Here is a 13,890-nt window from a genome sequence, read left to right on the forward strand (position 1 = left end):
TTTATTTTTGCCCAGGAAAATTTATTCTGCAAAGCTGACAACCAGCTGACAACCCAGGCTTTACTGACTAGCCCCAGAGAAATACCTACTGGTATTTCTAGAACAACTAGGCACGCAGAAAAAAAAGGGGGGCAGGAGGTTGTACTCTAGTGGTAACTTGCTTTTCCCCTTCATGCTCTCTGTGACATCTTTGTGTATGATGTCCACACTATAAAACAGCACCGTGGATTTTGGGGGGAAGGGAGATGAAGAAAGAGTTGCAGGAACTTTCTCTAGTGGTCTTGGCTTACAAAGGTCTGCAAGTGCCACCAGCTCACTAGTTGTATCCAGGTGTCTCAGAAGAAAGAAAGGAACCATGTATGAGCATATGACTTTCCTCAACAGTGCAACTACATAATTAACGTAAATAAAAATACCACTAAGAGATTCAATATGAGAAAAACATTGCACTCTGACTGTAATCTGAATCAAATGATTTCCTAAGGCTCACCAAACAGTCTTCCTGGCTCTATCCTGTCTCTAGCCTTCTCTCTGGTCTTGTTGTTCAGATGAGGATACACACCAGCTTACAGACACATTGCCCTGTGAGCTGCCCCCCTTCCCTCCTAACCATACCTAGGACTGCTGTGGGGAACTGGAGCTGACATGCAAATAATACCCAGCTGACCAGAAAAGTGCCTGCCACGTGACCAAAATCCCCAACACACAGCTGAGCCATTCTCACTGACAATAACGTGAGTTTGCATTTTACTGGGTGACACCGTCTTTTGTCACCATAAGTGAACAAAGAGATATAAATATATCTGCCTAAGAGAGTTTATGTAGTTTCAACCAAACAAAGATATTTCCTTCTTTTGCTCTTTCTGCTGTTTTGGTTTTTGTTTTTTTGGTTTTTTGTTTGGTTGGTTGGTTTGTTTTTATATAAAAGAAATTTGGCAAAATTTCAGCTCTTATTTTACTTGTTTATACACCCAAAAAACTTTTTACATGGCACTTAGCATTTGTACCTACCCCCAATCAGCATTGTGCAAATGGAGAAGATCTTTTCAGCATCGGTATTGGCTGAAACATTTCCAAACCCAACACTGGTGAGGCTGCTCAGAGTGAAATACAGGGCAGCTATATAGGCACTTCTGATTGATGGGCCTCCTAGAGTATTATTCTCATAGTAAGGAGACTCAATACGTTTTCCCAGCTCATGAAGCCAACCTGCAAAACAAAGCAAAAAAAGAACTACTAAGGAATACTGACACCATGAAAACCACACATTCCATAAAACAAAACAGTTCTAAAAAAATTATTTAAAGGACACTACATTCTCCTTGTAATTCCTAGAATAAAAAGAACATTAAACTGTAGGAATTTATACAGCACAGTAATATTGTGTCTCTAGAATATTTATTTTTATGCATGATTATTTATGATAAGAACTGTGTATCTGTATGGAAATGAAGTGGTTTTGAATTGCATATTACAGGTCTAATTACATAATTTATAAAATCCATTAAGTCACTGAAAAGAAAAAGAATCATCACCTAATAACATTGCAGCTAGAATGCAACATCATTTGATTCTTTACATTAATTAATGCTTGGAAAGCTTTTTGACATTCTAAGACTAAATCATTATAATAGTAAGAGTAATTACACGTTCAGAACTTTTTCCTTGTTTCTTTTTACAGTAGAAAAGATTCAAAGAACTAAACATAACTTACAAACCAGAATTAATTTTCAAAAGATGCTTCAGTAAGTGTTTTCTAGATTGTTCATTAAATCTTTCCTTTCATTTTGCTAAATGAGTCTGTGTGTGCTAGAGAAAGTAGAATTAGCTACTGCTTCATAGATATTTGAAAAAACAACAACAAAACAACCTCAAAGTTACAAAGCAGGAAAAAATATGCAGTTGGAAAACACACGACCTGAATGAATTGCATAAACACGATGCTGCACAAAAATCAAGTTAGGGGAAAAAAAGGATAAAATTTGATTTGTTTTAACAGTTTTGCCTGTTAAGCAGCTTGCTTGGGAGACTTGGAATCTTTCCCGGGTACTCAGGGACAAATTCCAAAAAAACTAATCCTGACAGACAAGAGTTTTATTTTTAGAAAAATTGTTCAGTGGTCCCTCTGTTGTGAGCTGAGACCTGATAGACTGAATCACCTCCTGAAGCTTATTCTCTCTCCACTTCAGTCAGCATCCATTTGGATGAATCGGAATATGAACTAGGGGAAATCTCATTGCGCAGAATATTTGTAAAAATAAGGGATAGATTTAAAGTATCTGTCCCAGCTTTCAATTAAGTTTGGGAAAAAGCCTGTAAGAATTTATTATTTACAGCAGACTTGCTGAACCAAGGCTGCTGCCATGCTCAGCTCCATAATCTCTGGAATACTGTCCTACAGAGAAAGCTCAGCCAGAAGGGCTGTGTTATGGCAGGGCAGGGTCTGGCCATGATGCTGCTGACACACTCTATGCAGGACAGTGAATTTAACCAAAAGTGTAAATGAAAGTGACCTGCATTGTCATATCGTGGCAGTACTGAGTAGGTTGGTTTATCTTGACAACAGACACAAAAATGAAAATATGAAATCTCCTTGATTTTGTCTTGATAAAAGGTATTAATCGTGTGGCGCTATTTTAGATTTGTGGCTCTCAATCATTTAAAATGAAAGTAAAGCAAAACTGCAGAAAAAAAAACAACAACAAAAAAGCCTAACTGAACCAATACAAAGCCCAACTGCACCTCTGCACACTGCTGTTTTTCTGAGATTACACTGCATTTTCCCAACAGTAACATGGCCCTTTGGATGGAAGATGTAATTCCTATGTTTCCAAGTTGGGGAATAGGAATGTAATGCTAAACATAAAATAATATAGAATAAAACCTCAAGAAAATCTCTGGTAGAGAGTAGATAGTTAAAGAAAATCTATCTAAACCTGACATAAAATAACACAATCGTAAAGTTCAACACCAGCTTTTGAAAATATTCGAATTGTATGAAGAACTGCAAAACTGAAACAAACAGATTATTTTAAATAACTGTAACTGATATGAGAATACTAAAATAATGTCTTTTAGAGAAAATCTCCTTCCTGGGAGGGTTCTAAAAGCCACTGATTCTTGGCTTGTGTATTTCCATTTTTCTGGCTTTTCATACATTTTCAATGCTACCCAGGAAAGGTGGATGACTCTGTTCTTTCACTGATAGATATATGTAAACTGGTTTCTCCTTTACAGTTCACTTCATGTTCAAGGTAATCACCCAACCCTTCTGAAACATAACTGTTACTAAAGGATTCATTACTGCTAGTAAAGGTAAGGTACAAAAATAAATGACACATATCAAACAGTAGAAGTCCCTATAGTATTTCTACAATATTTCTACTACCAAAATACCAAATATAATAATATCATTTTACAGCTGCTAATAAGTACTTCTGGCCAAGACACCACTATCTGAAATGAGTTCTGTATTCTGTGCCTAGTTCTGTGCTATAACTGAGAGTCAGACAAATGATCTTCTCGGTAGGATGAACAGCTTGTCACTGAGCTACAACAGTAGCAGATAGAAATTATTAGTCATTTTTGACAATTGCTAAAATAATGTCCATGATATAAAGAAAAGCTATTAGATAAATTTCTTTGGAGATTTAGACTTGGAAGAGAAAGTTTATCTGAAAGTGAGAAGCCAATACATATATTCCTCTGACTTGTAGATAAGAACATGTTTACAGCATCTCACTTCTACTTTGGTTGTTAGAGACTATCCTAATCAGGACCTTTTGAAGAAATAATATAGAATGATATTTCAGGCATAGTATATAAAATGCTGCAAGATCTTCCAGATCAACTATACTTCTTAGATTTTTGTTCATAGCACTGCATTTTTTTTTTCCATTTCAGGCTAGATACAAGGTACTGTTGGCCATTAATACTTTCATTAGCCAATGGAAATAGTCACGAGGTAGCATCATGGACTAATTCCTTTTCCTTTTCGGTTCCTGTATGTAATAGCTCTCAGCAGATTTTCTGGCAAACCTGAGCAATTAATTTCTGCCCTCAGGGAAGAAGAGGAAAATAAATATACCTTGTTGTCAGAGGGAACTTCCTAGAATTTAGCATTATGAATCTTGCCTGGTTCGGAATTAGAATCATCTAGGTATAGCTCTCTTACTTTGAGAACATTTTAAAGCACCAATTAGCGTAATTAAGAGGAAGACCTTTCAAAGGGAAAAAGAGCACTTAAGCAATCAAGTCCTATTAGAAAAGTCAATAGGAACTGGACATTTACCTCCATTAGGCTACTTTGAAAAATGCTGTAAGAATCTATACTGAGTCTCATTTATGTATATCTGGGAAGTGTTCAAGTATCAGCGGAAGCATAAAAAGGAATTTAAACATCCATAGATTGCAAAGTTTTAACTAGATAAAAATCACATTATTTCATTTAATAGACAGAAACTCAGTCTTCTCCTGGCTTGGTGCTAACTCTGCGTTGAGTTGAGGTATCTCACTCACTGTAATTTGCAGCTTCATTCTATCCTACTACTTAGATTTTCCTTACATGCCAGACACTTAACATACCAAAATACTGTCTGTCACTTCAAAAACTTAGAAAATGGTTGCATTTTCTAATCCATTAATTACCCACAGCACTTATTCTATAAGTAAGACAAACATTTTTTTTCCCAGTTAAAAAACAGACCAAAAATCTCTGGTTTATTCTGCACTACAGAATCAGGAAGTGTAAAGAGCTGTGGATGAGGAGTACCTCTTAGAGTATCCCTGAATACCTGCAAGCAGGAGTGGTCCCCAACAGACCAGTAGCGATGATGTTAAAACAGAAAAGGATGGGACAAAGGTCAAGCTTCTCTCAGCTATGATTCCACATCAAATTCAGGGACTTCAAGTATTCCTAGGGGAAATGTAAAGGTAGAAAAGCCTATCTGCTCTCATGTAATTGGGTTTTTTTGGTGTTTAAACAGTATTTGAACCTCACATAAGGCCAAGTCATACTTGGCCCATTCACACTAGCGAGGAGAAAGAGTAATTGATACTGTGTTGATAGTAAGGACAGAGAATATGTAGGGAGTAATGCTGGGGTAAACTAGAAGATGCTGTTGAGTGGGGGTTACCTTTAAGGACTATGTTTGAGGCTGAGTTTTGTTTTTCTGGCTCATCTTAAAAACTCTGTATCTCTACATGAGAGCACAAACATGGCAATGGCATTATTAGATGTCATGTCTTTATGTGCTCCAAAGCCTAGAACTGTACATTAGAAAACAGCAGGCAATACAAAACCATCTAAAAACAAAGAAAACCTAGAAATACTGAAGAAAAAAAAAAGGACAAAAAATATAAGTAAGTCACCAAAGACTAAAAAATAACAGAACAACATCCTGAACTGGAGCACATGCAGCCTTCTGATATATACAGATTATAACTTTTAACACAGAAGTCTCTATCTTATGACAAGTACTGTGTGTTGCAGTGAAGAATTTAAGGTCATTCAGGAGAAGATAAAAAAACCACAAACCTATACAAGAGAAAAAAACTATACAAGAGAAAAAAGATCCTTCATCACTGGAATGCATTCTTAAATTAGCTCCTCATTTCAGATCTAGAGCCAGGCAGCAAGGAGCTGTATGTTTGTATGGCAAACCATACCATCCTTTCATTACATAGCTTCACCCTCTGATCTGAAAATGAATATATCATATGTCCATTTTAAATGGGGAAAAAACATTGCAAGGTTTCCACTGATCTCAATGGAACCAAGAATTTCATCTTTTATCTGGCTCTACTATGTTTCTTTGAAATATTAACCTCCAAAAATGAACCCTAAGGCAAAACAGTTTCTAAGACAGAACAAATAGGTAAATTTCCTTCCTTTTAGGTAAAGGCACTTGTGATAACAGTTTCTGTGATTCTAGATGTCCAAATCCCTTCCATCAACTGTCCATGTGGCTGCTTCACAATGTGTCATAGTTAAAGTGCATTTGAGGAGGGGAGGCCAGAGCTAATACTGTATTTGAGATAAGATTTTTTACAACAGCATAATGAATATATTCTACCACATAAAACCCTAACTATCTTTCATTCGACATTAAACCATTAGCTTTGCTTTTAAGATTGCTCCGAAGAATTTTGCATGGTTACTCTCCAGTTGTTGCTGACTGATTCTATGCATTCAGAATCTAAAGGCATTTAAGAAGATTAAATCATTTTATTTCTTCTAGTGTGCATGACTGCATTATTGAATAATCACTGCCTCTCTTCTCATGATAATTACTCATTTAAGGTATTTAAGTTTTTCTCAAGGTTCTCAAAGCCTTTTTTATCTCTGTCTAGCCAAAATGTTTTTGACATGTGCAATTTTTTCCTGCTAAAACATTAGCAGTTTTTCCCCAAATTATTAATAGGTTAAACAGCACCACTCCTACTACTTCACCCTGGAACATTACTGTTGCTCGTACATTGTCACAAAACCTGATCATATGTTTACAGGTTTGATTCATGGTGGAGTTTTGCCTGTCACGTTAGGAGAAGTTCCCAGGTACCAGGGCAGATGGTTTTAAGATTAAAGAACCCCAGAGATGACAGGAGCAATCATGATTTCAACCACTGCTTCTTCTGGAGGACTGTAAATGTGTAACACCTTATTGTACCAGGTCAATAAATAAAACATGCATTAGGCTTTTCTTTCACACAGATTAGAAAGAAACAGGTACAAAAAAAAAAAAAAGGTAAAAAAAAAAGTTAAAAAAAAAAAAAAAAGTTGCAATCTTGAAAGTATGGCAGTTGCAGGTTCTAAGGGTGTAAAAACACAGCTACATGACATGAACCCGAATGACAGATTGGCATAGTAGTACAGTACAGGACATGAATTTATACTCTTTTCAAAATGAAGAGAGGAAATCTAAGATACATCTATATGACATGTCAGCAAGCACAGGCCACGAAGGAACAGCTCTGGCCTATGCGGCCTAGAGGTTTATATTTGAACAAGATAATTTTAGCTGGCATTTGGTATTCAAAATAAGTAAAAGTTAAGTGGTATTTAGACTAGAATGGCTTCAGTATTAGTACAACAGACATAATCATAATGGATGCATGACAATGAGGAACAATTAGCATTAATCTAGTCCCCTTGGTCTTTATTCTGCTAACGCACTTTCCCACAAACAGTAGACACATAAAATGAGAAAGAAATATTATAAAGACATAAACATTTTTCTCAAGTGTACTGAAGCTGCTTAAAAATATTAAAGTAAGTCACAAAATAATTTATTCTAAAAAAATATGTTTTCTTATTTTAGCTTTAAAAAATATGGTCCTTAACAGAATATATCCTTTATTATGATGGATTTAATGACTTCTTTTTTCTTGAACTAGAAAGCCACATAACATGGGTATGATTGAGACTTGGTAGTCTGACAGAACTTGAGGAACATCTATTGCAGTCAAATCCCTACAGTCAAATTTTGTGGAGGGAAATTTTTGAAGTGACAAAGAAAATAAAGAGATTTAACTTGGACTTTATGAAACATAGTTTTATCTCAACTGCCTGTGACTGAAATCCTTGTGGCAGAGGCACTCTCAAGGTTGTCCTGTGTGACCCTAGGGCCAGAGCCCACGTGCAAGCCGAGCTGACTGGGAACTGCCACGCAAACAGCAATTATGGGGATTAGTGCTTCAGATCAATGCACAGCAGAGATATCTACCTTCCATAGTTCATAGCATCACCTTTCTCTTCCCTTTGTGAGACACTACCTGTATATTTTTAGATCTAACTTTTGTCTCTTTTAGTATTTCCCCTCATTTTTCTATATTGGGTTCAGAATCCTTGGTACTTTCATGGTGCATTCCCTGCACCAGCTAATCCAGGTAGTGAAAGGTTAACTGTGTTAAACTTGTACAAGCAGATTATACTTAACCTCTGCATTGAGGTACATGGATATTATCATGATGGAAAATACACAAGACTTTCTACGCATGTAGATAAAGTTTATACACTTTTGCTTGATGAATACCCACATTATAGACAATAAAAAAACAAAACAAAACAATCTCTCTAATTTGTAATCAAAGAGGAAAAAACAACCCCTTTTCTATCATGTACTCTGTGCTTTTTTATTCAGTAGGGAAAAAATCTTTAAAGGGGAAGGACTAATTTTATAAGAAGATTTCATGCTTCTGATCTGAGATGCTCATGTCTTTAAAGCCTAATCCATAAAGAAACACAGAGCCTTCATTCATGTAAATGATATACAGACATACATAAGCACCCATGTGAAAACATTAACAGCGTATTTTTGAGGAGCTTTCAAACAATTCAAATGACAATAAATGGAGTAGTTTGAAATTCAAAGAAAAATAGCTGATAATTTCAAAACCATGCCCTTCTCAGAATTAAACCCTGATGAGACATCTTCTCTCCAAAATTACAGATGAAGATTCATGAGTAGAAATTTTTAGGAACACTGTCATACTAGATGTTAAGTGGACACAAGAATGGATAGATTCAATGAAAATGCAATTTGATTTCCATTGCAGAGAAACTGGATAGAATTTTTATTACAACTCTTCCCAAAATAACAAATGAAGTAAGAGATGGGCATGAGTCAAAATCCAAGGCACAAACATGCTCCTAATAATGCTGACAATTCATACCTTTGCATCTACTTTTTATTTTTATTATGGATCAAGTTTAAAAAAATCAGGATTTGAATATATGTCAGATGAAACTGTAGTCCTGCCAGACTTTGGGAATCCTACCATTGATTTTCCAAAGTCTGTAAATCATCCAGAGACAGTCTGAACTTGGACATAACATAGTCAGAAAAAAACCCAAACAACCAAAGATAAAGAGCATCTATATATGTCCCACTGCTCCATGAGGCTTGGACATTCAAGATACACAAGCCTCTGTAGAAAGAGGTAGGTGGGTGAAATGGTTACCTTCTTAACTGGTTCCTTTTGAATGCTTTCCTTAAACGATGGAGTGCCCTTTGCAGGTGCAATGCCTGCTGTGCTTCTTGGGCCATGATCTAGAGGAAAAAGTATCTTTCGATCCTTAGGGAAAGTTTTTGACTATCTAGAGACAAACTTTATGTTTGGCAGATGTTTTAAAGACTTTTAAAACACATAGAATTTTCCAAACTAAACATGTACTCCCTTTGGTTAGATCATTTTCAGATAAAAGCTGAACCTTTGTGTCAGGTCTACTGAAAGTTGATTTTATTTGAAAGGTGACAACCTATGTAATTCTTTTGTAAGGCTGACTAATATCCTTTGTAAATAAATTGGCTGCTGTATTTCTAATCGAATATATACTTAGAAGGTATTATAAAAAAATCACATTTTGCAAAGCTTTAACTCATCTAACTTGACAAAGTCATAACAAGATATTGACCCATTCTCCTCACTGAAAATGAAGTTTTCATGGTGCAATAAATATTCAATGAACTAAGTAGTTTCAGGAAGAAGAGGTGCTCAGTCAAGGGATTAAAAAAGGAAAAAAATCTAAGATCTAATTGCACTGTTGCTGATAACAACAGAAACACAGCTGAGCCCACAGAAGTACTGAAAACCTGACAATTAAGTTTTAATTATATCTGATAAAACTCAACTCTGAAGTATCACTGCTTAGAATAAGAATAAAATATTTCTGTAGTCTTGTGGTAAAATTGATGCCACCTTCAAGATATTGATTAAAAATTCCTTGTTGGAAGCATTTAATTTCTTATCATCATCAATGTGTGGTCTGTTAAATAATTCAAATTTTCATTTTGGAAAGTCATACATGCAAGAATACTTTTTATCCTATGGGAAGCTAGTAATCCACCCCAGTGAAGGCACTATAAGTGCATGGATTATAATGTGATTTCCAAAGTCCCTGGTTGACCACTCCTGGGCACATTCACAACTTATAAGTGGTAGAGCAAGAGACCTCCCATGAAATACTTTCAGTGCTAGGATTTTTTTAGAAAACCATGTTGGAAAGATACATTTTTAAAAATATTTGGTCAATAATAAGTAAGAATAGGTTGGAGTTCTGCAGCTCTTCCACCTAATGCAAAATGCTACATAAACACTCCAGAAAACATAGTGTCCATGAATTACAAACAGCTTCACACATTTCAAGTCCAAGTTTCTAGCCAGAATCTAACTATATTTATGCATTAAATATTAATATTTCTAGATGATGCCCTATCTTATTTTGGCTGCAAAATAAAGTTTTTCAGTTTTACTTTTTCTTCTACTGTGTTGGAGAAATCCCTAAGGACCAGCCCAGACAGTTTCACCGTCAGAGCCCCAGATACTCCCTAAAGTGGTAGATAATTAATGTGAATTGCTATTTACATTTCTTCTTCTCCATGGGGCAAAAATGTTCTCTTTCCAGAGAAGTTATTTCACATCTACAAGTATGGTATATTCTGGTGAGAGAGGAAAGACAGGAGTGGTATGGAGGGTGGGGAGACACATGTCCCTTTGAGTGGAGCTCCAAGACAGTCTCCAGAAGGCTAGCTAATGCTCTATGTGAACACAGAAGTTAACATCACTGGAAGACTTTTCCTCTAGGACCACTTGCCATGTCGAATGGGAATTGGATGCCTGTGGTTGTCCTGCTCAGTGGACTGACAGGGCAAGCTTTGGGTGGGTTGTCCCTCTCACCCCTACGCTGCATTTACTACCTTGCTGCCTCATAAAGCTGCAGACAGCTGCATAGATCTGTTCATATTTATGAGGAAAACTCCAATATAACTTTACACCAATTTCACAGTACAATCTAATAAAGATTCCCCTTACAGCAGAGATACATTCATTCCAAGATAGAGACCTGTCTATATTATGTATTAGAGTTATGTATAAGAATTTTAAGAGCTGACCCAGCAGATCTGCAAGGAACACATTCCTCTTGATATTTTATGATAGTTCTCTAAACATTTAGGCTTTTGCATAGAAGCTCCAGTATACATGGTCAGTGCACCTGCATTCCTGCAGAACTAGGTCATAAATTCTTTCAGCCTCATTTATCAAGGAATAGGTAAATTTAGAAAAAAAAATATATTGGAAACTCTTCTTCTCTGTGGTAAGCATGCACAGATCTTCTCGACAGTAATTTCTCAGATGGCTGTGTTTGAATATGTGGGAGACTTAAATCTTTTTCGCTTTCGCAAGTCAGCAGTTTACTTTCTCTTCCCCAAATCACTTAAAGGATGAGATGGGGATATTTTCAGCATCAACTTTCTGTGACTGTAGCAGTCAATACATACAAAGTACTAGGTATAGCTCATTATTTTTAATAAAAGTTTGTTTTTTTTTTTTTACTAGGAATGGTTTTCAAACAACTCTAAAGCCATTAATGTATTTGGAGTGAAGAAAAATACTTTTTTTTTTTTTTAAATTATCTTTCTTTGTTCTCCCCAGTATATTTTCTAGGGTTCTTAAACTAAAAGAAATTAGTAGTATAAGTAAATTAACTACTATTTTTGCAATATTGTACAATGTTAATTTAATTTTTAGATTACAGGGAAACCATACATGTCTAAACCCATAGGTAATTTAAGAAATAAATTGCAAGACTATAATCAGAGGTATCTAAACCATTTACAAATCATCTTCTTGAAGGAGATAGTCACACTGCCACTGTACAAAGAGTCTCTGGATTTAATGTTAGGCAAACTGGCTGTTACCATCCTTTTCCAGGATATCAAATGCCTTGCAGCTAAGCTTGGAATTAGAAATGTTAGTGCTCCTAGTCCGTTCAGCACGAAGAGCATGTCTATCTATGCCCTCTTTGCTTCCCTGTGCTCTCTCAGTCTGTACCCATCTGTTAGAGCTTTTCTTGTCTTATATTTAGACTGTAATACCCTCTTGGGCAGGAGCAGCCTTTTTATCCTGTGTTAATTCAGCAGCGGAGACAAGAGGGTCTTGACCCATAACTAGCATCCCAGGTGCTGCTGCAATAAAATTACTGGTAATGACTTTTTTTTCACGGTGTCAGCTGAAGAGTTAGAAACCTGTTCTGCAGTTTTATGCATTTGGAGTCCAAATCAGGCCAAAGAGGTCTTGAGCTACTCTAGGCAATAAATTCATGTCTTCTTAAAGAAACAGGTATCCTCCTCCATAAGCAACACAGATCACTTTAATGAAAACTTTATTATTAAAATGTTCAAAAAAAATATCCCATAAAACAAAACCTTGCAGAATGTCTGTTATAAAACTGCTAGCAAAACTTTGAGTCTGTATGTGTGCAGTGTGACACAGTTGGTAAATTAATCTCACCTGATGTTCTGACTTGCTCAGATTTCATCATCAGAGAAATACAGGCTAAAGTTTTTCAGTACTTATGACAGTTTCTCAGTCCTAAGAGTTAGCATATTTACAGTTCTGACTCAGAATCTGCAAATAAATTTTCATGGAGGCAATGACAGTGGTAATCAATACCTTAAAATCTCTGTAAAAGAAAGTGTTATTTAATTGCAACAGAAAGATATCAAGAGGACTATATTCTTTATAAAAATAGTGCAATATGCTACACATACTTTCGTACTCTGTGTAACTGTCAGCAGTCTGCAAGAACAGAGTTGTTTGTTTCAGACTCTTCGGTAAGAGTCCTCTGCTTTTTAAATCTGATTAATGCAATAGGTGGTTCCTGACAGGTGGTACCTTTCCCTCTCCTGCCATCTTTACTCCTCCAGAAATCATGCCAACTTTCAGCAGCTCCTACATATTCAAATGCAGCCTCCCAGCTCCGGAGCCTGTTTTACCAAACAGACACAGAAGCCTCAGCTCCGAAACTTTTTCCTTTTGTAGGTCTAATTACAAATTAAAGGGTAATTGCAAAAAACAAAAACAAACAAACAAAAAACCCCACAAAACAAAACAAAAAACAACAACAAAAAAACAAAACAAACAAAAAAAACAAACAACAAAAACACACAAAAAAACCACACCCAAAAAAAACCCCACAAAAAACCCAAGATAATTTCCATCTGACTAGTCTGCATAATCACACAGGAGATGATAATGACAGTATGGAGTTCAGTTTGGGTCAGTATAGACTGCTGCAGTCTACATGACATCCATTTCTCCTTGTCTTCTATACTAATAACATCAATGCTGGTTAGATAACAGCTAAGTATGTTAACCCTCACTACAATCCACTCCTTGCTTGCTCCATAGATTTTACAGTATTGTCTACGTCTCTTCCTCTGTCTTCTTATTTAAGGAGCCACTGTGTTGCTTTCTGGACCAGGACCCTGTCTCTGTCATGCAGCCATACGATAAATGGTATTTATACTTTATTTGCTCTTGTCTTAGTTTTCAAATCCTTTAATCTACAACATAAGTAGCATGTTTTCAATTGTCTGTCATCTGAATCAAGGAAGTTTAGATCCATACATATTTGGCTTTTTTGAGTGGGAAATCAACCATAGGAGATCTTTTACTCCAGAATATATCTAAACATAATAAAACCCCCAAGAATTTGCAATGTAATAAAGGCTTGATACAAAGAAAGAATAAAAAGCAAAGAAGGTGGTGTCTTAACGGGAAAGTACACTACATGTTTTAAGTTACAGCAGTTCTGAAATAATACAAGTGTCTGCAGATCTAACAGGTCTTTCTGAAGTGCGTGACATAAGGGAATCCTAAGCATTAGCACTTTTATTCCTAGCTCTCTTAGATCTGACAGTGAAAAATGATTTAGAATAATTAGGTGTAATTACTTTTACAAAATAGGGCTTGTGTAAAACTTTATATGCTGCAGAATACCGTGACATACTCCTACAGCTTCACATTGGCTTGTTTTGCTAAAAGTTAAGCACTGTCACCTCAAAGTACAAAAGCAGCACAAATATTTTCCAAGGTATGTAAAAATGA

The 13,890-nt window shown here is 35.9% G+C and overlaps 1 protein-coding gene and 1 long non-coding RNA gene across 2 annotated transcripts in view; one reads left to right on the forward strand and one right to left on the reverse strand.

Moving 5' to 3' along the window:
* Nucleotides 1–13,890, reverse strand: part of LOC114070357 (potassium voltage-gated channel subfamily H member 8-like) — a gene marked incomplete at its 5' end in the record, with an annotated part of 76,881 nt that overhangs the window by 45,959 nt on the left and 17,032 nt on the right. Inside the window, one exon of the mRNA XM_027907716.1 lies at nt 1,012–1,209. Coding sequence (XP_027763517.1) covers nt 1,012–1,209 — 198 coding nt within the window. The remainder of the gene's footprint in view (nt 1–1,011; nt 1,210–13,890) is intronic.
* The window catches only part of LOC114070359, a 16,712-nt gene continuing 6,723 nt past the window's right edge, over nt 3,902–13,890 (forward strand). Inside the window, exons 1-2 of the long non-coding RNA XR_003573916.1 lie at nt 3,902–3,964; nt 6,508–6,651. This is a non-coding gene — a long non-coding RNA (uncharacterized LOC114070359). The remainder of the gene's footprint in view (nt 3,965–6,507; nt 6,652–13,890) is intronic.

The sequence above is a fragment of the Empidonax traillii genome, unplaced genomic scaffold (assembly GCF_003031625.1).
Source record: "Empidonax traillii isolate 1590-97213 ecotype Southwest subspecies unplaced genomic scaffold, ASM303162v1 scaffold1530:size152889, whole genome shotgun sequence".
Lineage (NCBI taxonomy): Eukaryota > Metazoa > Chordata > Aves > Passeriformes > Tyrannidae > Empidonax > Empidonax traillii.